Source organism: Pelophylax lessonae, assembly GCF_965119305.1.
Source record: "Pelophylax lessonae genome assembly, chromosome: 2".
NCBI classification, from domain to species: Eukaryota; Metazoa; Chordata; class Amphibia; order Anura; family Ranidae; genus Pelophylax; species Pelophylax lessonae.
This window is the reverse complement of record NC_138769.1, coordinates 265221591-265245222: the sequence shown is the minus strand read 5'-3', so window position 1 is coordinate 265245222 and position 23632 is coordinate 265221591. Positions and strand designations below refer to the sequence as shown.

Below are 23632 nucleotides of genomic sequence, written 5' to 3'. Positions count from 1 at the left end.
CTGTAACCAATCACAGTAGTAAACAATGGCATCATGAATGATAATAGATAAGTGAGATAAGTAGGCAAGGGTTTCTGGTACTAATCTGATTCCTCTCAAGTCGATAAAAAGAAAAATGGATTGGATGTGTTTTTAAGTGCAAAAAAAATTTTTAAAAAATTTTAAATTTTTAAATAACATCACAGAAAGCTGATTTGTGGAGTTGTATGGATCTTCAGCTGCCTTTGGGGATCATGAATTTATTTTTCTCTTTGCTGGAGCAAACTGGGCCACTCTTAATAAGGGTTTTTGCCTTCTTATGAATCAACTCCAGACTCTAAAGAGGTTTTTTCCTTCAACTCTGTTTTAGTATTTGGTGATGCTTCACCCCTCTTTTTAGATATTTTTCATTTATATCTTGCTGTAAAATGAACACATTTTTGTACACTTGTTTTAGAATGGCCATGCTCTATAGCTACCAGCTATGATGTATGAAATATAAAGTAAATTTTGAAGAGATATTGCTAGAGATGAAGTAAGAGGCACCACATCCCATAAATTGAGTAACTACAATAGAGGGGGGCAAGTGGGACTTTAACGGTGCTAAATGATGGAGAAAAATCTGAATTCTCAAAAATTGTACATTTTATTACACATAGAAAGTGAGGACAAGACAATACATCAATATAAAATGATAAAATCAAGAAAATGCACTCGAAAATATCAACTCTACATGTTTCGCCATCTTCATAATAGCTTCTTCAGGAGTTTTCATAGACATTTCTCGAGAGTGAACATTTCTTAAGATGACCTGAGCCCTTTCTTATGCCGAAGGTGGAGGTAATAGAGGTGACGCCACCAAAGCAAGCACAGAGGGGGAGGGGAGCCGAGACCCTCAGACTCCTAGAGTTGACCCATAGAGAGGGTGACAGCCAGGCTGATTATGAATAAATGTGCAGTTGAATCCCTAGGTACCTCAATGTAACAAAGTCCACCGGGGAACAATACATGATCTTTGAGACCATTTGCGTCTCCTTCATTTTTGTGTACTATTGGAAAATTTGTTGAATTGAAATGGCGGTGAACTTTTGAATACTGCATGACAATTTAGGCGCTGAATCTTGTCAATTTTGGGGATACCTCCCATTTGGGGGATATTAAGGGGACTTCATTTTCCCTTCCTGTCTTTGTTACATTGAGGTACCTAGGGATTCAACTGCACATTTATTCATAATCAGCCTGGCTGTCACCCTCTCTATGGGTCAACTCTAGGAGTCTGAGGGTCTCGGCTCCCCTCCCCCTCTGTGCTTGCTTTGGTGGCGTCACCTCTATTACCTCCACCTTCGGCATAAGAAAGGGCTCAGGTCATCTTGATTTATCATTTTATATTGATGTATTGTCTTGTCCTCACTTTCTATGTGTAATAAAATGTACAATTTTTGAGAATTCAGATTTTTCTCCATCATTTAGCACCGTTAAAGTCCCACTTGCCCCCCTCTATTGTAGTTATGAAATATAAAGGTCAATGCTTATCCAGCTCTCTCTGCATCTATGTAGTAATAGATCAGGAGTTCCCAAACTGTGGGTCGGGACCCACTGGTGGGTCGCGAGCTGTTGTTGAGTGGGTCGCGCTGAGCTGGAAATCACTGAGAGCGGGCCCGCTTAAATTGTGCTGTGTGAGCCCATGCAAATTAAAGACAGCCAGAGCAGTCAAATCGCGATTAATTCAGGACCCCGCCCACGCAGTTTACGGAGGCTGGTCTGCATCTCCAGTGAGGAGGATACTTGCATCAGTGAGTACGTATCTGGGCTGTTATGTAGGATATGTTCATGGGGTGCAGAGCCAGCTCCTCGGTCCTGCTGGCGGCAGCGGTAGTGGCTAGACTGGTGGCGGGACTCTCTCAGCTACTGTATAGCAGGCAGAGGCAGCAGCCTCTGTGTCATAGGAGGACCAGGTGGCCCGGCGGTATCCGGAGTTCATGGCAGCTTCAGTGACCCCAGTAGAGGATCTGAAGGAGAAGAGCCAGGACACCAAAACCAGCATAGAGCTCCTCATCGTGGAGACTCTGGGTGAGGTGTGCTGGGCCCTGGAGAGGGCAAACAGGGGCTTCACCTTCACTGTGGACTGCTGGGAGAGGAAGGAGGGTGAGTGCCATATAGCCTGCTGATCACTGTCCTGGGGTGGTTGATTTCTATCCTCTGCCTGCCTTATACTATCTATGAGTGTGCTAATTACTTACAACTCCACTTATATGCCACACATGCCACAGGTTTTTGACCCCTCACTTAGAACAACTGGGAAGTGTATTCAATAATACATTGAAAAGTAGTAAATTTTATTTTAACTTCCCCCTACCTTTAAAATATGTATTAATATTATTATTATTTGCATTTTATATAGTGCCAACAATTTCTGTAGTGCTTTACTATATTCAATTACAGGCAAGTGGGTCCTGAAAAAAAGCTGTATTCAGAAGTGGGTCTCGGCCCAAAAACGTTTGGGAAGCCCCGACATAGATAATATTATTAATGTACAACTGTCATGGCAAATATATGTGCCAGCTATTGTTAATATCGCCTTCTGAAAATAGTAGTTTCTCCTGCAATTCTTGACCATTGAGTTATGCTGCCCCCTACAGGAGTAGGTCACTAGGCAGAAAAAAATTCTGGCTACACCCATGGGCCATCCCAGGGGGTATACTCCCTCTTCCTGCTATAGTCACTTCGTTTTTTTTTCTGCCTAGTCAGGAGTAAGGACCTAGTTCCTTGCTGGGATCTTTGATCCTTGCAAATTTTTTAGATAGAACATTTTTTCCTCCTGGATTTTTCCGGTGAGATGTACAGTCAACTGCTGGACTAAATAAATCTAGATCCAGTGGTCACCCCAGTCTGGCCAGCAAGTGCGCAGGCCGCAGCTCTGCGCTAGGTCGGCCGTGACATAGCCCCAATCGATGGGGGCTGGCCTGCAAGTTAAACATCTCACGAGGTTGCATACGATCTGGCCTTGGCCTGAGTCGCAGCGTTCCTCCTGGCTGACAGCCCCTCCCCCATTTCGATGGACAGGAGGATCTGTCTGGAGCGGTGCCCACCTGGTTCCTGGTATGACAAGTAGCTGTCCCCCCTCTACCCCTGGAGGGTTTTGGGGTGGGCCCCTCCTTGGGATGGTCGGACCCCCGGGTTCTCCTTCCTGCAGGCACCCCCCCCCCCCGGCCAAGTTCCTCATCCTGCCCCCCCCCGCACATACGATGGGGATGTATTTTTTGGGGCGATCTGATCCACTTTCCTGGGGGGGGGGGGAAGGGGGCTAGGTCGGCCGTGACATAGCTCCAATCGATGGGGGCTGGCCCTGCAAGTTAAACATCTTGCGAGGTCGCATACGACCTGGCCTTGGCCTGAGTCACAGCGTTCTTCCTGGCTGACAGCCCCCCCATTTCGATGGACAGGAGGATCTGTCTGGAGCGGTGCCCACCTGGTTCCTGGTATGATGAGTAGCTGTCCCCCCTCTACCCCTGGAGGGTTTTGGGTTGGACCCCTCCTTGGGACCGTCGGACCCCCAGGTTCCCCTTCCTGCAGGCACCCCCCCCGGCCAAGTTCCTCATCCTGCCCCCCTCCACATACGCTGGGGATGTATTTTTGGGGTGATCTGATCCACTTTCCTGGGGGGGGGGGGCAGGGCGCTAACTAGCGATGGGGGCAGGGGGTGTGCTGCCGGCAACCGGACGATCAACTGGCGGGGGGTGGGGTTGTACCTAGTGGGGGCCCCTACCAGGAACCCCTGTCCTGCCTGGATCTGACTGAAGCCTGGTCTCCCGATTTCTGGCGGTCGCGCCATTTAGGAGCCTGTTCTTCTCCCAGCTGTCACGCATTCATCTTCACAGAGCCGACAGCGGGAGGCTGGACAGTTCTGGAGGGAGGGCGGAAGCTGCCTAAGGTAAACAAGCAAGTGATTGGTTGCTAAGATAAAGGGCGGTTCAAGCAACCAATCACCAGCTTGAAGCTTCCGTCCTCCATTCAGAGCTACTGTGCCTCCCGTCTGTGTAAGGCAAGGGAAATGTCACGTGCGAAGGGAAAGAGGCGCTGAGTGGCGAGGTCGGAGTAGGAGGAAGCAGGGAGTGCAGCAGAACAAGGTGGAGTGTTTAAATATGTCACTAATTTTACAGCATACGAAAACCATGATCACCCTGAGTGGGGAGGGATGTAGGAGCAGCGATCACTGTGAAGGAGGTAGTAAGCAGCGATCACTGCTGCTGATTGGCGTGAGATCGCTGTCTAAAGCCTACATCTGGTGCCTTCCATGTCTGCTGTTTGTGATTGAAGGCTGCTGGAGGCATTGAAAAGGATCAAAATGCTAATTCTCAGCTTGCTATAGTGCTTTTTTTCTCCTATCTCAATCTTAAGTGCAGTCATTGTTTGCTGCCCCTTATTTTATGTTAGGGGGCACACTGATGAGCACAGCAAAATGTGTCCATCAGCATGCCCCTTAAAGTGGTTGTAAACCCCCAAGTAGTGTTTACCTATAGGTAAGCCTATGATAAGGCTTACCCATAGGTACTGTAAGTATTTCCTAAACTTGCACCGTTTAGGAGAAATTTACATTGCATGCAGCCGATGACGTAATCGGCGCATGCACTCTGAATGAACGGCCTTCCATGCCGTTCCTTCAGAGTCCTGTGCCGTGAACGGCCAAAAAAATTGATGAAAATGGGAAAAAATATCCTAATGAAAACAACAATCGGTAACAACTTTGTGGGTGCTAAGCAAATATGTATTAGTCAAAAACAGGCTAACTTATTAGTCTGTGAAGGAAGACCTACAGTAATTCTTAGGAGTTCTTTAGCTGGGTGGAATTTTTAGCATTCTGTGCGACCCTATCCTAAACATCTCACTTTTCATTCTTTTACCTTGAAAAATTAAGCAAGAATTACATTCGGCACATCTGGCTATATGTTCATCGGCCAAGCTAGTCATACCAAATTAAACTTTTCCCCTAATCACACATTGCTTACTTCTATACTTTACTTGCAATAGAGATCTCTCTAAATAAAAGGTATAACTATTGGTAATCTTCTGATTTACAACTATGATTTTATTCACATCTCAGTCACTATTATGGATACCCTAACAAAATTAAGTTATTGGGGGCTAAACAAATCTTTATTCTTGATTCTACTGGTCCAGGAAGAGATAACTGAGGAGCATGATTTCCTTCATCACTAATATTGTAGACCCAGATCTAAGCCCTCTTACAATCAATCTGTTGGTTGAACTAGCTGGACTTGTGTCTTTTTTCAGCCAGACTAACTATATAACTATGTAACCTGGGAGACTCAAAAATTTGTGATCAGTGTTTTCCTCATTAACAATTCCAGACTAAATAAAAAATAAAATGGTTAACTCAAGTAAGCTTCCTGCTAGCCTAGATACAGAATTAGAGTCTTTATTTATTTATAGTCAATTACGGACAGTATTAGGACAGGAGATGTACCAGGGGAGTGGAGGCAAGCAAACATGATTCCGATATTCAAAAAGGGTCAGAGGCATATACCGGGAAATGATAGGCCTGTCAGTCTGACATCAGTAGTATGTAAACTTCTGGAAGGGATGATAAGGGACTATTTGTAGAGTTTGCTAAGGACAACAGCATCATCAGTAGTAACCAGCACGGGTTTACAAATGGGCGTTCTTGTCAAACCAATCTCTTAACATTCTACTAGGAGGTGAGCTGTGAGCTAGATAGGGGCAGACCAGTGGATGTGGTGTACCTAGATTTCGCTAAGGCGTTTGATACAGTTCCCCATAAGCGCTTAATTTATAAAATAAGGTCTGCAGGTATCGACAGCAGGGTTTGCTCTTGGATACGGAACTGGCTAAAAGGGCGTGTCCAAAGGGTGGTAATAAACAGCGCATACTCAGACTGGTCTGAGGTAGTAAGCGGGGTCCCCCAAGGCTCAGTCCTAGGACCAACCTTGTTCAATTTATTCATAAACAGCATTGAGGACGGGATCAGTAGTTCAATATCAGTTTTTGCAGATGACACAAAATTAGGCAGGGCAATAACTGTACAGCATGAAGCAGATATCCTACAGAATGACCTGGACAAAATAACGGAGTGGGCAACGACTTGGCAAATGAGGTTTAATGTGGAGAAGTGTAAGGTTTTGCACTTGGGGACTAGAAACATAAAAGCACAATACACGTTAGGAGGGGAACCCTTGGGGGAATAAAAAATGGAGAAGGATCTGGGAGTCTTGGTTGATGATAGACTAGGCAACAGCATGCAATGTCAAGCGGGCAGCTGCCAAGGCTAGCAGAATATTAGCATGCATAAAGAAAGGGATGTATTCCAGAGATAAGACTATAATCCTTCCACTTTATAAAACTCTGGTCCGACCGCATCTGGAGTATTCTGTCCAGTTCTGGTCGCCAGTCCTCAGAAGGGATGTGTTGGAGCTGGAGAGGGTCCAGAGAAGGGCAACTAAACTAATTAGGGGATTGGAGGACCTTGATTATGAGGAGCGTCTGCAATCGCTTGATTTATTCTCCCTGGAGAAGAGACGCCTGAGGGGGGACATGATAGCAATTTTTAAATATCTCAATGGGTATCTAGGCTTAGAAAAAAAGCTGTTCAGTCGAAGGGATTGCATGAGGACTCGGGGGCATACAATGCGATTAGAGCGATTTTAACCTCAGGCAACGTGGGGGGTTCTTTACTGTTAGGGCTACAAGATTGTGGAATTCTCTACCACAAGAGGTGGTTTCTGTGGGTAGTATGGTGGCTTTCAAAAGACTATTAGACGTACATCTCAAGGATCAGAACATTCAGGGGTATGTGAGATGATTACAGCCACACACACCTACACAGGTTGAACTGGATGGACTATTGTCTTTATTCAACCTCACCTACTATGTAACTATGTAAATTACTGTAACTGCTTGCCAGGTACTGTACTGGCTAGGAGTTATTTGTGATAACTCTGATAAGGCACAAACCCTGCAGAACAAATTAAAAATGTTCTATTATGCAAGATTTAAGAGCAGCCTAGCATAAAGAAAAAAGGGCTTTATATGAGTACAGTTACAAACTCTGTAGGTTTTAAAATAAAGCCCTCAACCTAAAAATTACATTCCTCAAATCATAACTCAAAAGGGTCCAAACCTATTGAAGTGATATTAAAGTCTTGTTTTTGTTTTTTTTGTTTAATAATAACAAACATGTCATACTTACCTGCTCCGTGCAGTGGTTTTGCACAGAGCAGCCCAGATCCTCCTCTTCTCGGGCCACTCACCGACGCTTCTAGCCCCTCCCTCCTGCCGAGTGCCCCCCAAGTAAACAGCTTGCTATGGGGGCACTGGAGCTGAGTCACTGCTCTGTGTGTCTTTTCAGACACTGAGCTTCGGCCCGGCCCTGCCCCCTCGCTCTCCTCATTGGCTCACTGACTTTGACTGACAGCAGTGAGAGCCAATGGCTTGTACTTTTTTTTGCTCTTTTGCATGTTTTTATTGAGCTTCTTTAACCTTTTTATTTTCACAATTCCTCCTTTTTCCTATTTTTTGTGTGTTTTACAGCTTCTTTGAGTTTTATGTATGCTTTTTCATGCTCATTCTTGCTTTTTCATTAGTTTTTGGGCACTTAGGCGTCTTTTCTGCTTGAAAGCTCCTCAAAAATGTGAGTTTGTTGGGGTTTTTTTCTGCCTGTAGGAGCATACCCCTGAAAAAGCCATAGTGTGCATGGACACATTGGCTAACATGGAGGAGAGTTTCCAGGCAGAAAAAAAATGAGAGCTCAAAAAACCTCAAAAGCCTGTAGGAACCGCTTCTTTGAGCTTCTTTGAGTTTCTTTGAGCTGAAATGTCCATAAGCCCTGTAACGGATCTTATTACCCCAGGTGGGCACATCTGCCGGACCTGTGTCTCTTGTCCTCCAAACGCACCCACAGCCTGCGGAGAAGCCATACCCAGCCCTTAACCCCTCAATCACGAGACAATCCAGGTGTTGAGGGTTAACCATGCAGAGCGTAAACTGTTTATTAAATTCCAAGACATACAGTTTTAAACACAGTTATGGGACACTCCCCTTAGCCTGGCCAAAGGGGGGAAGGGGACAAGGAACAACCAATGGGAACTGAACATTTGTACATTGAAACAGGCTACAGATAACCTAATGAGCTTATGGTAAACAGGCAGTCTCTCAATACACACCCCCTGCGGAGAGAGGTCTCCAGTCAAGACCATTGTCTATGTGTCATGAATCCACACAATTAGACACAGAAACAGGAGGGGGGGGGGTTGGGGGAGAAGGGCTGTAGCATTACATTACATTAACTCAATGCCAGCATGTCCCCAGGTCTCCAGTATTTTCTGGCCCATAGTCTGTCGGTAGGAGGCTTGCGTACAGTCCACTCCAAAACACACAGTGACAGTGGGTTCTGTCACATTTCTCCCCTTTTAAAAACAGACTAACCAGGTTCCTGACCCTCAACTGGTCTGGACCTGCGTTAGTCACAAACTTCCACCCCAGGCAACCAGGAAAAGTAAAAGTACGACTCTGGCTCTGGGGAGCAAAACCGCACATAGGGTCTCCCATGAATAAAAACAGCCGCTGCAGAGTGGGAACAGCTGTCTGCACTCCTCTGATCCGGGGCTGGGTTGCAGATATTGGGGGGAGCTGAATAATCCTCTGCCCTGATGCCAGCGCTTCCGCTGGTAGGGAATGTAGGCTGGTAGGGCTATGCATTTGGGGAGAAAAAGGTACTTGCTTTTCTCCTGGTGTAGTTACCAGCCGCTGAGAAGGTATCTTGCAGGGACTGTCTCCCGGATTCTTCATCTCTTGTTCTGTTGCTGGGCAGAGACCATCAGCGCTCTGTCCTGTAGCCAGCGCTTCTGCCGGGGGGACATATGCAAAAGTTGGGTACAACCGCTGATGAGGGGGAAGGGTTTTCTCCCCTGCCGGTTCTGTGACCAGCCACTGGGGTGACTTCTGACAGGGGCTGTCTCCCAAACCCTCCAAAAACATACTGAGGACGGGGCAGGGGCCAGCGGAACTCTGCCCCGTAGCCAACGCTTCTGCTGGGGGGATAAACACTGGGGTAGTGTCCAAGTGCTGGGGAAACTGCTCACTGAGGTTATCCCTCAGACTCCCTGGATCTAACTCTGAGGGTGGGCAGAGGCCAGCGGCACTCTGCCCCTTAGCCAGCGCTTCTGCTGGGGGGATGAACATTGGGGTAGTGTCCAATTGCTGGGGAGGGAGAATTGCTTCCTCTACTCCCGGTGGGGATATCTGCTGTTGGGAAAACGGCTCACGCAGATCCTCTCTCAGACTCTCCGGATCCAACTCTTTTTCTGATGCTGGGCAGATGAGATACTCTGGACTTGCTGCTGATCACCATTTCCCAGCCTTCCAGTGCTTGTCTCAACTCCCCCTTCTGAGACCTTCATGCTATTAGCTTGTCTCGCTGCCTGGGGGACCTCCGGTGCGTTCCGGCATTCTAGCGCTCGCAGTGCCCTCTGTATCATCGCTGCTTCTTTCATTGCGGTTAGGATGGGAAAACGCAGGGGCAGCCCTGGCCCTATTTGCTTCTCATCTTTGTGACTGTCTGCTATTTCTCCCGGACAGTCCCAGGCAACGGGAGCCATGCCAGGCTGCTGATCACCGTCAAACAGCCGCTTGTAGGCAATCTCAAGCTCCCATTCCTGCTCAACCAGGAACTCCAATTCCTCTAGGTCACACGCCTCTTCGGGGAGGTCCAGCACCTCATCTCGGAAGTCCAGGATGTTTTCCAGCCGCCACTCCTCATCGCTCCCAAAGTCTGGGTCTCCGTACATTTTTTGATGGAGCAGCCCCACGCTGCCATAGCCAACGCCTTCTGTCAGGCTGCCATCTGCTGTACCTGGCCACAGTTGAGCCGCAAACCACCAGAGGGCTCTGTAGCTGGCGTCCAGCCTCATTTCCTCCTGGACCAATCTTCCGAGCTCCGTCTTCCATTCATCTCGCGGTCGTTCCCTCAGGAACACCTCTCGCGCACGGTACTGCGTTCGGTACATCTCTGTGGAGGAGGGAAGGATCTTCCCCTGCTGGTGCCGCTCGTGGCTTAGCGCCTCATGCCAGAGTTGCCGGCGGATCATATCCTCCCAGCCGAGCCTGGTGTGCTCTGTCGCTGGTTCCCGATGGTGCTTCCGCATGCCTTGCAGCCTCCTCCCGAACTCCGCTCTCATGCTGGCTGGTCCCCGTATCACTCCTCGGCAGCTGCCCAGATCTTGAATCCTGGTGGTGGTTTGGATGTCCTGGACTGCAGGAGACATCCCACCACTGCCACCAATGTGACGTAATCCGGACACCACCAACTGGGTATCTCCGCCAGTAACCTGCTTCCTAAGCTCTGGAACACGGGATCCGTGATTCTGGCTATAGTTACCCCAAGAACTTGACAGTACAAGTTTTGGAGTCAAACCAGAATGAACTGTTTATTGACCAACTTTCAGACTTTTATATACACTTTGAGAATACAACAACAATGAACTTCTCTTATTTGCTATGTTTTAGTGTGTTGAATATACCATTTATAAGCATTTTGCTATATCTGTTTGATAAATGCAAGCAAATACCTTTTGAGCCTGATGGAAAACTAGTAAGCTTGTAACTCCCTGTGCAGTCTGCCTCCTGCAATGAAATCTTAAGCAGTGTTATCAGCCCTCAACAGTTCATATCTATGAGCTACAGAACACATTCCTCTAAAATTTAGTGATTGAGCGAGGGGGAGGTATTCTGCATTCCAAATCAGGAGTGAACAGCCGGGGACAGTGTTGTTTCTCCATAGATTAAGTACAGTGAGTGAGCATTGACAAACTGTGTTACTGACAGAATCATCAGTTGAAAATAAAATAAAAAAAAAAAGCCAGACAAAAGACAACTAATGCAGCCACCGCATTTCTAGACTGGTAAGCTGTAATATATTACATTTTGTTTTTGGGCAAGATCAGAACAGATATTTTGTAGGGAATGGTGATAGTATAAATTCACTATTTTTACTTTCATCTGCCCTAATACTTATTGAAGTAGCTGACTTTGGAGACACCCAGTGGGGGATTGATTACTTAAACTACTTGTACCCTGAGCTGTTCATGGGCTCCCCACCAGTTTTTTTTGTAATCATGCCTAATGGTCAGGGTAGATAGCCATTTATGAAAGAGAAAAGAAGGTGCAAACACCTAGTGCATCACCCGTGGACACCTTTAAAACGTTTCTTAAAATGCCAAAGACATTTGGAATGAGATATGGAATCTATGGAGGCTGCTGGTTGGCTTAGATACCAGTTGGTCCCACCCACTGTGGGCAAAGGGGAGGAACCTATGTAGGTGAATCCAGTATATATTTGAGTCTGCTTAAAGAAAGACCAGCTCTGAGGAAGGGAGCGTGACTCCCGAAATGCGTTAGCGTCCAATTATAGGGACATGTTCATTTCTACATGTGTTGGACTCTCTATATGCGATTTTTGCTCTTCATGTCTGTGAGTATGTCTTTGGCATTTTAATAAACTTTCTAAAGGTGTCTACGGATAATGCACTAGGTGTTTGCGCCTCCTTTTCTCTTTCATGTGCTTATGTTTGTAGTTCCCTGCCTGAGGAGAGTGGCGCGCCTGTCATCCCCATCGGAGTGAGTGCTTGGGTGATTCGGTTGTTTAGATAGCCATTAACGTTTTGCATCGTTTTGCATCTGACGTAAAGGATTTCTGGAACACAATGGTTTACATTTTGAATTGGATCTCAAGCAATTACTCGTAATGGTGGCAGATCACACCATAGCAATTCTTCCAGGTACAAGAAGTGTGCAGATGTATTGTGTATGATCTGTAAATCCTAATGAAATTCTTTATTAAAATTTATACTATGTGGAATTGTGTAGACTTTACACTCTGTTAGTATTCGCATTATGTAGAATTAGCTTGGTTAAGTAAGCTGTCATCTGGCTCCCTCAGCTGGTAAGAAATAATGATTACATTGACCAGCTATACTTCATTCTCATACTGTACACCATGGATACTTTTCTTTCTGTACTAATCCCATTTTGGAGACCTGCCAGTCTATTCCCATGATTCGCCAGGAGGGATTATGGGTTTCCTCAGCTGGTTTAAAGTCTGTGAGAAGAAGACAGGCTTGTATTATGACTCTACTTAGGGAGGAGTTAGGGAGAAAAAAAAAAAAACCTCTTCACTGTGCAACAGAATGGGAAGGCAGATGAGGATGTGAATCTTATCGATTCCATGGTTACTAGACTCCCGTTCATTGGTTGATCCAACATTGGCCTAGCAGGAAAAGGAGTATGGTGCACATACTGGTGAGTGTCTTGAAGTAAAAATGTTTTTTTAAACATGATTTTTGTATATTGTAAATGCATAATCCACTAGCTTTCTTAATGGCAGAAGTTACAGTCATTTTAATTATCCAAACACACATCAGTTGATAAATCATTATGTTAATAGTATTTACATATGTTCGTATTCAGAACATTGGTAACACTGTAGCCCATGCACCACTTTTAGAACTTAATATCGCACTATTTTTAGAGTATAAGGCTCCATGTACACGGGACGTTAGAAAAAACGTCCTGCAAAGCTAGTTCTGATGCCGGGAAAAAGCAGCTGTTAAACGTGCTTTCAGTTTGCGTTATTGCACGTTTGGCCACGTTGCTTTTAGCAGCGTTTTTTTCTGCCTCCATTCAAAATCAATGGTTCCCTATGGGAGCCTATTGATTTTGAATGGAAGTCGCGACTTGCACTGTGAGAATCTTGAGGGGGAACTCCACGCCAAAAATGGGAAAAAAACTGCGTGGGGGTCCCCCCCCAGGTTCCAAACTAGGCCCTTCGGGTCTGGTATGGAAATTGAGGGTAGCCCCACGCCGTTTTTTCGTCGGAGGAGGACCGGAGGAAGAAGAAGAAGAGAAGAGCCGAGGGCAAAAGAGCAGAAGAGCGGACAGCAAAAGAGCAGAAGACCAGGAGAGGGAGAAGACCAGAGCAGAGAAGAATGCGGTGCGACTTCCATTCAAATCAATAGGCTCCCATAGGGAACCATTGATTTTGAATGGAAGAAAAAAAACTTATAACGTGGCTGAACGTACATTCATCACGTTCGGTCACGTTTGGGCACGTTCGGCCACGTTTCTGCGTTTGAAACGCTGGGAAACACAGGTTGGAACGCAAATAATTGCGTTCCAAAAAACGTCCCTGAACTCAACTGCCTGCAAATGACTGTAAACGACCCTGTGTACATGGACAGATAAGATAAAATGTAGATGGGTTCAGGGGCTTCTGAAAAAAACGCCCAACTCCTCCTAAATGGCCATTTACAACGTCCCGTGTACATGGAGCCTAAGGGTAAACGTCAGTATTACTTAGTAATTATCAAACTTTATTTTCTTTACAAGTATTAGGAATGGTAGATTTACATAGTTTTTAACTTGGCTGCATTCTAATAAATTACTGTAGCAGTGCCATAAACATGACAACACCTCACCTTAACAGCTCTTTTTAAACATGGTAGCACTTTGAATTCCCCACGAAAACACATTTAAAACTGTCCTAATGTGGTCACGTACCTATCATGTTACTTTTCTTCAACTTGGCAGCAGTATTTAAGTTGGCAGATCTCTGGTAGCATGGCTTTTGATCACATAGCATTTGTTTTTATTGCAACAACATATGTATATTTAAATTCATTTTCTCAATGGAATTTTCATTTTTGGATGTACTTAACAAACCTGTTAAGAAAGAGCAGTTTTTTTTTTAATTTTTCAGTTTATTGTAAAAATAGCAGATAATAACAGTAGAAATGCATTTACAAATGTCCATGGTAAGGAGGCTGATGAATGAGGTGTGGCTGAGCCTCGGAAATGCGTTCCTGATTGGTCGACACGTTTCTGGATTGGAAAGCTCCATTTGACAGCTCTGGGATCTCATGGTGGTTCTTTGGCACCAGCCCGGCTCTCTGCTTCACTTTCAGTGGGTGGTTCTTTGGCGCCAGCCCGGCTCTCTGCTTCACTTTCAGTGGGTGGTTCTTTGGCGCCAGCCCGGCTCTCTGCTTCACTTTCAGTGGGTGGTTCTTTGGGGCCAGCCCGGCTCTCTGCTTCAATTTCAGCGGTGTCTCTGTCTCCCCAGTGGCTTCAGCACCGACTGCTATCCATCTGGCAGCCCCACATCAACCTTTACATGTCTGTTACCCTAGATGTTTGTGAGTGCATTTCTACTGTTATAATCTGCTATTTTTACAATAAACTGTGCTACACTATTGGTGGTTTGTCACCTCTCTTTCCTCATCCTTTTTTCTGTTCCAGTGTTTGGGTTCCCAGCCCGCTCCAGCAGGCGCCTCGCTTTCATTCACAGTGTCAGCCAGAGACTATTTCTAATCCAGTTTATCTCCAGGACTTATCATTTTTGTTTTTTCCACTCCATCCTATCATTACACTCGTGTGTGTAAATGTATACATATCCCTGTTTCACACATACACTGGCAATTCAGGGTACATCTGCTACCTACACTATCCAGTTTTTTGAATACCATCGCCCATCATCAGCGACAAGTGCAGCGCTGAGGGATTTTTGGGTTTTTTATTTTTTTACAATACAATTTATCTACAATATTTTCTTATATTTTTTTTATATATTTTAATCTTTATTTCATTTCCAACATAACATTCATATTCAATACATAAAATGCGTTTAAGGTTACAAAAAAAGAGGATATTAAATCAATATTATCCTTCCCCTTCTTCCCTCCTCCCAACCTCTTGTCAACTTCCTACCTCGTCTTCCTCCCACTTTATTGCTCCTTTTCCTCTCTTTTTTTACTCCACTAAGATGTCTGCATATTTCCACTTATTTGTAAATACTATTCATTTTTTTATATACTGGTAAATTTAGCTAATTGACCATCCTCTCTGCTGCTCAGAGATCCCATTTTATCTATACTATATATTCTATTATTTTGAACCATTCTCTTATAGTCGGTTTTCCAGGCTACTTTTTTGGTATTTCTCCCTTTTATTAGATATGGCACAGCTGAATTTATATTGTTGCTTTGTAATGTTTATATTATGGAATAGGCACGTCCATGGATCGTCCTGTATCGCTATTCCCGTAATCTCCTTTATATAGTATTGTATCTCCTGCCAATATTTTCTTATTTTCGGGCATTCCCACCAAATGTGGGACATAATGCCTTTCTGATTACATCCTCTCCAACATAGATTGGATTTCCCTTGCTGATGTTTTTATGCCTTATCGGGTGTTATATACCATCTCGCCAGGCGTTTATAGTTCATCTCTTTCGTATTTATGTCTGTCGCATATCCACATACAGCCCTCATCACTTTGCTTACTTGTTGTTCATTCAGTCGTGTTCCTAATTCTTTTTCCCATTTACTGATGAATGTAGGCACTTCCAGCCCTTCCAACCTCGCAAGTATCTTATAGATCTGTGCAGTCCCATGTTTCACTCTATTTTTCGAGTTACATAGCTGTTCTATTGGGTTTAGCTTTTTTTCTGATCTAATTGGTTGTGGTAATTTGGTCACCTAGTTTTTTAGCTGCAAGTGCCTCCATTTATCTATTATCATCAATTCTCTTTTGTGTCTTAATTCCTGATATGTTTGTATTTTCCCATTTTTTTATTATATCTTTTAATTGTGTATTTTTATTCTAATTCCCAAAATGCTTTCTCTTTCCCAGTAAAAACAAATTTGTCCCTGAAAGTGAAATTAAAGTTGAATTATATTCTCATTTTAATTGTCTATATATTCTGGCCCAAGGCATTTATAGTCAACTCATGTGTTCCTTCCCCATCACCCAATATTTTTGTGGAGCCCAAATATTCTTCTCCAATTGTGCCTGACTTAATGTGTTTTCTATCTTCACCCATCTTTTTTCGCTTTTTGTGTTGGTCCATTCTAGCATACGTGCTAGTATTGTTGTATTGTGGTACCTTTTTATCTCGGGTACTGCTAATCCCCCTTTAGCGAGAACTGTATTCTTTGTTTTTAATTTTGCAATATATATCTTGAGATCAATGTTTTTAGTGTTTTAAAATATGTTTGGGGTGTGGGTATTGGTAGCATCTGAAATTTATAGAGGATTTTCGGGAGTACTGTATTACCATTTTTACCATGTTTATTCGTTCCATCTATGATATCATTTTCAGTTTTATTTCAAGATATTTTAGATCTTTCCCCCCCCCCCCCCCCCCCCCATGCAAATGGGAATTCCTTTTGTAAGGCTAGTTTTTCCTTCTTACTCAGATTATATTTAACATTTCTGACTTCGCTGGGTTTTTTTTTTTTAGTTTGATAAATTTCCATTTTTTTTAAGTTCCTTTATCAAATTTGGAAGTGTGTTCTAGGATTGGAAATGTAAAACAGCAAATTGTCGGCGTATGCTGCAACCTTGTGCTCCTTGTCTCCTATCTTCACTCCTCCAATGTCTGTCCTCTTTGGAATGGTTGCCAAAAATGGCTCCAATGATAACACAAATAGCAGGGGTGACAATGGGCACCCTTGTCTTGTTCCGTTAAACATTTCAAAATGAATTGACAAGCTCCTATTAATTTTTACAGATGCTGTAGGATGTTTATATAGATTTTGAATACATTGGATCATCTTAGGGCCCATTCCCAGGTTCTTCACTGTTTCCATCCTAAAACCCTAGTCTACCCTGTCAAATTCTTTTTCAGCATCTGTTGAAAAAAGTAGAGCTGGGGCTCTCTCCCCTCTTGATTTTTGCAGTAGAAGTACGGTTCTTATCCCGTTATCTTTGCCTTCCCTCCCTGGGATAAACCCTGTTTGATCTCCATGGATCCATTCCCCACTAGCCCTTTTAATCTAGTATTTTTGCGTATAGTTTTGTATCGATATTCAGTAACGCAATTGGTCTATAACTGGAGCACAAGGTTATATCTTTCCCTCCTTTAGGTATTACTGTAAGATGTGCTTTTAAGGATTCCTTCCTCATCTCCTCCCCTTCTCCTAGTTTATTTAAATATATGTATCCAATATGTAATATATAGTATCCAATTGTAAACCCATCTGGTCCTGGACTCTTCCCTGTTGCTGTAGTTTTTATAGTCGTTCTAATCTCCTCTTGCATTATTGGGTTTTCCAATGCCTGCAACTTTTTGCTGGTATTTTGGGTAAGTTTTCCTCCTTTAAATATTCCTGAATTTTACGTTTCTTTTCTTCTACTTTCTGTAACCCTTTTGTCTCTCAGAGTAGACTGCGCCATAATAGGTTTGAAAAGCCTTAGAAATTTCTGATGTTGAGTTAACTATCTCCCCATTTAATCTTATCAATATAGTTTCATGATTTATTATTTTTTTAAATTCTTGCTAGATATTTCCGGGGCTTATTTCACCATTTATATCTTTCCTTTGCGACTCTATTAAATACCCCTCTTGTTTCTTGCTCCATTATATCCTTCAGTTGATCTCTTTTTATTATTAAACTCTGTTGTGTCTCTATATTGGTTCTCTTATGTCTCTGTTCTAACTCGTAAATTTATTTTATTAACTTCTCCCTATTTCTTATCCTTTCTTTTTTTTTTTTCCTTGCCCCTATAGTGATTTATACCCCCTTATATAAGTCTAGTGAGCTTCCCATATTGTAGGTACTGAGACATTTGGGGTCTCATTCAGCATGAAGAATTGTTTTAATTATTTTTTGATTTTTTTCCACTACCTCCATATCAGGTCCTCATTTAATCTCCAAGTACTTTTCCTATTTTGGTTCTCTGCATATTTCAACTTCATAATCACTGGGGCATGATCTGACTGTGATATTATCTCTATAGATGTTTTAACAACTACTTATTCCAACAGTCTGTGTTCTAAGAAGTAGTCCAACCTTGAGTATGTCCCATGCACTGCAGAGTGGTAGAAGTAATCTTTTTCCCAAGGGTATTGAGTTCTCCATACATCAACCAATTGACATTGGTTGAGTTTCTTCTTAACTATCCTTAGTTGGTGTCCTCCAGTCCCCAGTGCATGTGACGTACTATCCACTCTCGGGTCCATACTAAAATTCTAAGCTCCTACCAAGATTACCATGCCCTTCTTAAAGTTCATTAGTTTCCCTAATACTTATTTCAGATAACATTTCGGGTTTCTATTAGGACTATAAATATTGGCCAATGTGCATTCCATACCCTTTATGTTTCCTTTCAAAAATATATATTGTCCCTGTGGGTCAACCATACTATCTTCCAAATCAAACCTTACTTTTGCCATTCCTATACCCATTCCCTTTGCTCTTTTGATTTGGTAGTCTCCATAATACCATGTCAGCTAGAACTTTGTGCACATTTTACTATTTGTTTCCTGTACTAGATGTTTTCCCTGTAGAAATACTACACTTGCAGAGTATCTTTTCCCTTAGTACGTTATGTCTAATTTCTGGAGTGTTTAACCCTCATATACGTTTAAAAATGTAATGTAGTCATTTTACCTTGGCCTTCTATCTTTCCCTCTCTTTCCATTCTCCCCTCCTCATTGTCCTCATCCACATTCGGGTCTCAAACTCCAAAGGATCCTTTGAGTCTAAGAGGAAAGGACTCAATTCAAAATTGCAGGTCAAGAGAAGTGGAGGACTCCTTAAAATCTCCCCCCCCCCAATTCCCCCCCAACTCCCATCCTTCCTCTCCCTGTCTTCCTATCCGCCCACCCCCCTTACCCTCCCCCCCAATGCTCATCCTTCCCATCCCTCCTCTCCCACCCCCCCCCCCCTCCAATATTAATGATCTTTCTCATTAGAGAGTTGACCTTTCTCCTGGTCCTTGAGTCTTCTATCTCCTTTGGGTTTCCCCAACTTATCTAATCACCTACCTAAGGTGGAACTCTAACTGGCACTCGGGTTAGGTCACCCAACCTCAACTTCTAAGGTTGGGCGACCAAGTCTGCCTGTGATCGGCAGTTGCCCAGGTCCCCCATCCCTGCCTCCTTTTTTATCCACTATAGCTGATGTTTGTCTGTTTAACCACTTCAGCTCCAGAAGGTTTACCCCGTTATGACCAGGCCATTTTTTGCAATACAGCACTGTGTATGACAATTACACGGTTGTGCGATTCTGTACCCAAATAAAATTCATATCTTTTTTTCCCCCGCAAATAGAGCTTTCTTTTGGTGGTATTTGTTCACCTCTGCGGTTTTTATTTTTTGCGCTGTAAACAAAAAATACCGACAATTTTGAAATTAGAACAATATTTTTTACTTTCTGCTATCAATTATTCCCAATTAAAAAATGTAAAAAATCTAATTTTTTCATCAGTTTAGGCCAATATGTATTCTGCTAAATATTATAGGTAAAAAAATCCTAATAATTGTATTTTGATTGGTTTAAGCAAAAGTTAGTGTCTACAAACTATGGAATAGATTTATGTAATTTTTATTGTTTTTACTAGTAATGGCAGTGATCAGCGATTTTTAGCGGGGCTGCGACATTGCGGTGGACAAAGCTGACATAAAGTGAAGCCAGTGACACCAATACAGTGATGAGTGCTAAAAAAAAAAAAATGCACTGTTACTGTATAAATGACACTGGCAGGGAATGAGTTAACACTAGAGGTGATCAAGGGGTTAAGTGTGCTCCTCGGAAATGCTTTGTAACTGTGTAGGGGATGAATGTGCTAGAGGAAAAGAGAGATCTGTGTTTCAGCTTAGCTTGGCTGAAACACAAGATCTCACTCTTCCTCTGTGACAGAACAGCCGTCTGCCTTGTTTACATAGGCAGACGGGCGTTCTATCATTCTCCTACACGATCGCTGGTGGCCGCTGGCCATTGCGCCCACCGGACCGTCCCACTGATTGGCTTCAGGCGGCGCGCCTGCGTGCCCATGAGAACCCCTGCACAAAATCACGTACCTATACTTGATTTTGCACAGCCGAGCCGCCCTGACACAGTATGTATGCGGTGGGCGGTCTGGAAGTGGTTAATAACGGACTGAAGACTCTTCTCATGATTTCCATTAGATACACCACCACTTACAGTCTCTCTCCCCAGCCGCTTAATCTCAACGACCTCCGCACGAGTCACCTGATGTCCATCCACCGATCACGGCTCTTGGATGAGTGTAGGGTGAACCATCAGCTTTTCCGCTCGCAGGGGGGGGGGGCGTTAGTACGAGAGCATCAGGCGGCCAGGGCTTATCACTGCTCAAGGAGGGATTGGTCCGGCGCTGCTAACACGGACTCCTGCTGCGTGCCATGATCAGGCTCCTCCCTCAATCTTGATCTACAATGTTTTCTACAATACGCTGGGTGTGGAAACGAAAATGTAGTCTTGTATTTTTTTTTTTCAGCTATACATGAAAGTGGCCATCATGATGGAAATAATATTGGTGTGCAATAATGTCATTAAACCTTGTGCTGCTATGTGTATATTGTAATAATACATTCATGCATATGGTTAAGCAGCATTTGTTTATTACATATACAGGCTCTGTTTCTTGCTTTATTGTGTTACACAATGGTACTGTTTCCCACTGTGACTCTAGCCGTATGCAGATAGATGTTTGCTTGAGAACAGTGGGTGGGAAAACATCTATGAGTTGTCAGTTGCACTGGGTCTATTTAGGCTGGCCATAGATGGATCAAAATTCAATCAGTGCAGCAGAGACCATCCAAATTTCGATCCTTCTATGTCTGTTTTGTTAGAGAAAAGTCGATCTATTGAGCGACTGCTCATGAACCACACTGTAGGTAAATTTTAGTTCGATCACCACCTGCAGCCAATTGTATTGTCAGAATACAATAGAACAGTGGGGAGGATTTCTCCATCCACCTCACTTGTGTGGATAGGGTAAAAGAAAACGATTCATGTATAGCCTGCTTTACTATCGTGAGTTACCCAACACGCTGAATCTGCACATTCATTACACACTTTTCCTACTTCTTTTAGAAAAGGGGGGCAATTGGCCAGGTTGCAAAGTTCCAGCAAGTTTGAAAATGCTTCCAACGTTGGCAGCACTTATTTTGAGGGGTCCCCTAGGAGTCGCATTGAGGTCAAGAGATGCCTTGGGCAATCAGATCAAGGCAGCATTAAAGCAGAACTTCACCCAAGCAGGGAAGTTTGGCTTGTTTGCATACTCTAATCCCCCCCCCCCCCCCCCGCCCACTGTCACACAAACACAGTGCACAAAGCAAAGTCCATAAAGACATGGACGAGTGAGTTTGGGGTGGAGGAAACTAAATGTCCTGACCTCAACCCAATAGATTACTTTTGGGATGAATTAGAGCGCAGACTGTGAGCCAGTCCAACCTCCATCATTGCCTGACCCCACAAATGCGCTTCTGGAAGAATGGTGAAACATTCCCATAGACACACTCCTAAACCTTATGTACAGCCTTCCCAGAAGAGTTGAAGCTGTTATAGCTGCAAAGGGTGGGCCAACTCAATATTGAACTCTATGGACTAAGACTGGGATGCCATTAAAGTTCATGTGCTTGGAAAGGCAGGTATCCCAATACTTTTGGTAATATAGTGTGTGTGTGTGTGTGTGTATATATATACAGTATATATATATATATATATATATATATATATATATATATATTTTTTTTTTATAATAAAGTAGTACTATAGGTTGTACCCCTATACAAAGCTACTTATTTCTCCCGGGGTTGCCCTAGGAAATTTGAGAAGGTCTGGCACTTGTGGAAAGATTCGGAGTGTACAACAGATGATCAGGAGTCCAAAGACTGATATCATTCCCCCCTGATAAGATTTAGTTTATGATATGAACAAATGTATGGAATGGCAGGAAGGAGTTAATACCTTGCATTATTTACCTTGATTACAGGAATACCCACTCCAAAAAGATAAAAACATCCTATTTTATCATTACACTTTGTATAACTTATTAATAAAACATAAATAATAAATAAGGCACTCGGACTCACTGCTGGATAAAAAAGGCTGCGGCTTGTTTATTAACTGGTACAAACTTTAAATAACACAACCAATAATATTTTTCTTCAACATATCACATAAGAACCAACCCAGTCATGAACAACTCGGCTTGTATTTAATAATAAAATTAACCATCAATCTGTAATCATCCGACCAACATTACTTTTTATCAATCACAAAAAACGTCCCCCTCTGATACAGAGGTGACCCAATCAGTATAATATTTTAAGCCGCGACAAACCGAGGGGAGGGAGGGAGGGGAAAAAACAGGTAGGAGATTTTGATGAGATTGGGACACTTCTTTAAATAGCCCTATTCCTGAGGTAACCTTTCTCCCATAGGTGGGAGAGTGTGGGCGTGAAAGGGGCTTATTCGCTGCACTGACTGGGACATCTAAAAACTGCCTAGCTACTCTACCTAACCTGCCCAGCTACCACCTTAGGCGGGAATTCCTGAGCGGGAGAAGCTAGGAAAATAAGCCCCGGGTCAAAAGTTCACCTCACTGACTGAAACTGACTAACTAGGGTACCAATTAACTAAAATGGCTGAACTCAAGCTAACCTAGCTTTATCTCACCCTTCCGCCATCCCATAAGAAAGAGGGGCTTATATTAGCCCCCTTTCCAATATTCTTCTGCAGGGACTCACATTATATTTGCTCAGGTAGGATTCTAAACACGAGTTAATATTCTTCTAAAATATTATCCTGATGGTGGAGAGGGAACAGGAATCTCCTTATAATTCATCAACCCTTGAAGTGATTTTCTAAGAGAATGACAGAGCGAGGTGTATGGAAAGTGTGTTGTTTCTTTCCCCTTTTTTTGGGGGGGGGTTCTATAATAGGAAGTGTTATTCGTAGTTCTTTGTTTTATGTATTAGCCGGGGAATGCCCAAAGCCTATGTTTTGTACCTATACATCTCAATCTTTCAATAAAAAGACATTTTCCAAAAAAAAAAAAAAAAAAGTAGTACTATAGGCTAAGATATTTTTTAATGGATATATTAATTTAAAATATAACACACAATACTAGTAAACTTTTACTTTACATTTAATTGTAAAGCCTTATATTACCTCCAGTCTATCGGCCTCCATCTTCTCTGGGCTTAGCTGCTGATTCTCCCTGCACAGAGCCCTTAACCACTTCCATACAGAGCAGTTTGACACCCTTCCTGCCCAGACCAATTTTCAGCTTTCAGCACTCTCACACTTTGAATGACAATTGCTCAGTCATGCTGCACTGTAACCAAACAAATTTTTTATCATTTTTTTCACACAAATAGAGCTTTCTTTTGGTGGTATTTGATCACAACTGGGGTTTTTTTTTTTTCGTGATATATGCAAAAAAAGAGCAAAAATTTTGAAAAAAAAACACTTTTTTTTAGTTTCAATTATAAAATTTTGCAAAAAATTAATTTTTCTTCATACATTTGGGCCAAAATGTATACTGCTACATGTCTCTGGTAAAATTAACCCAAATTAGTGTATATTTTTTGTCTGTGTGAAAGTTATTGAGTCTAGAAGCTATGGTACCAATTACTGAAAATTGATCACACCAGAAGTACTGACTGCCTATCTCCTTTCTTGAGGCCCTGAAATGTCAGGACAGTACAAATACCGCCCAAATGACCCCTTTTTGTAAAGTAGACAGTCCAAGGTATTTAGTAAGAGGCATGGTGGGTTTTTTGAAGTTGTAATTTTTTCCCACAATTCTTGGGAA

At 43.1% G+C, this 23632-nt stretch overlaps 1 protein-coding gene across 3 annotated transcripts in view; it reads left to right on the top strand.

Moving 5' to 3' along the window:
• Window positions 1-23632, top strand: part of TMCC2 (transmembrane and coiled-coil domain family 2) — a 248176-nt gene that overhangs the window by 57200 nt on the left and 167344 nt on the right. The window contains exon 1 of one of the 3 annotated variants that reach the window (XM_082245571.1): window positions 12090-12309. The exons of the other annotated variants lie outside the window; for them this stretch is intronic. Coding sequence (XP_082101697.1) covers window positions 12295-12309 — 15 coding nt within the window. The 5' untranslated portion in view covers window positions 12090-12294. Of the gene's footprint in view, window positions 1-12089; window positions 12310-23632 lie in introns of those variants that run through there. 3 annotated transcript variants of the gene reach the window in all.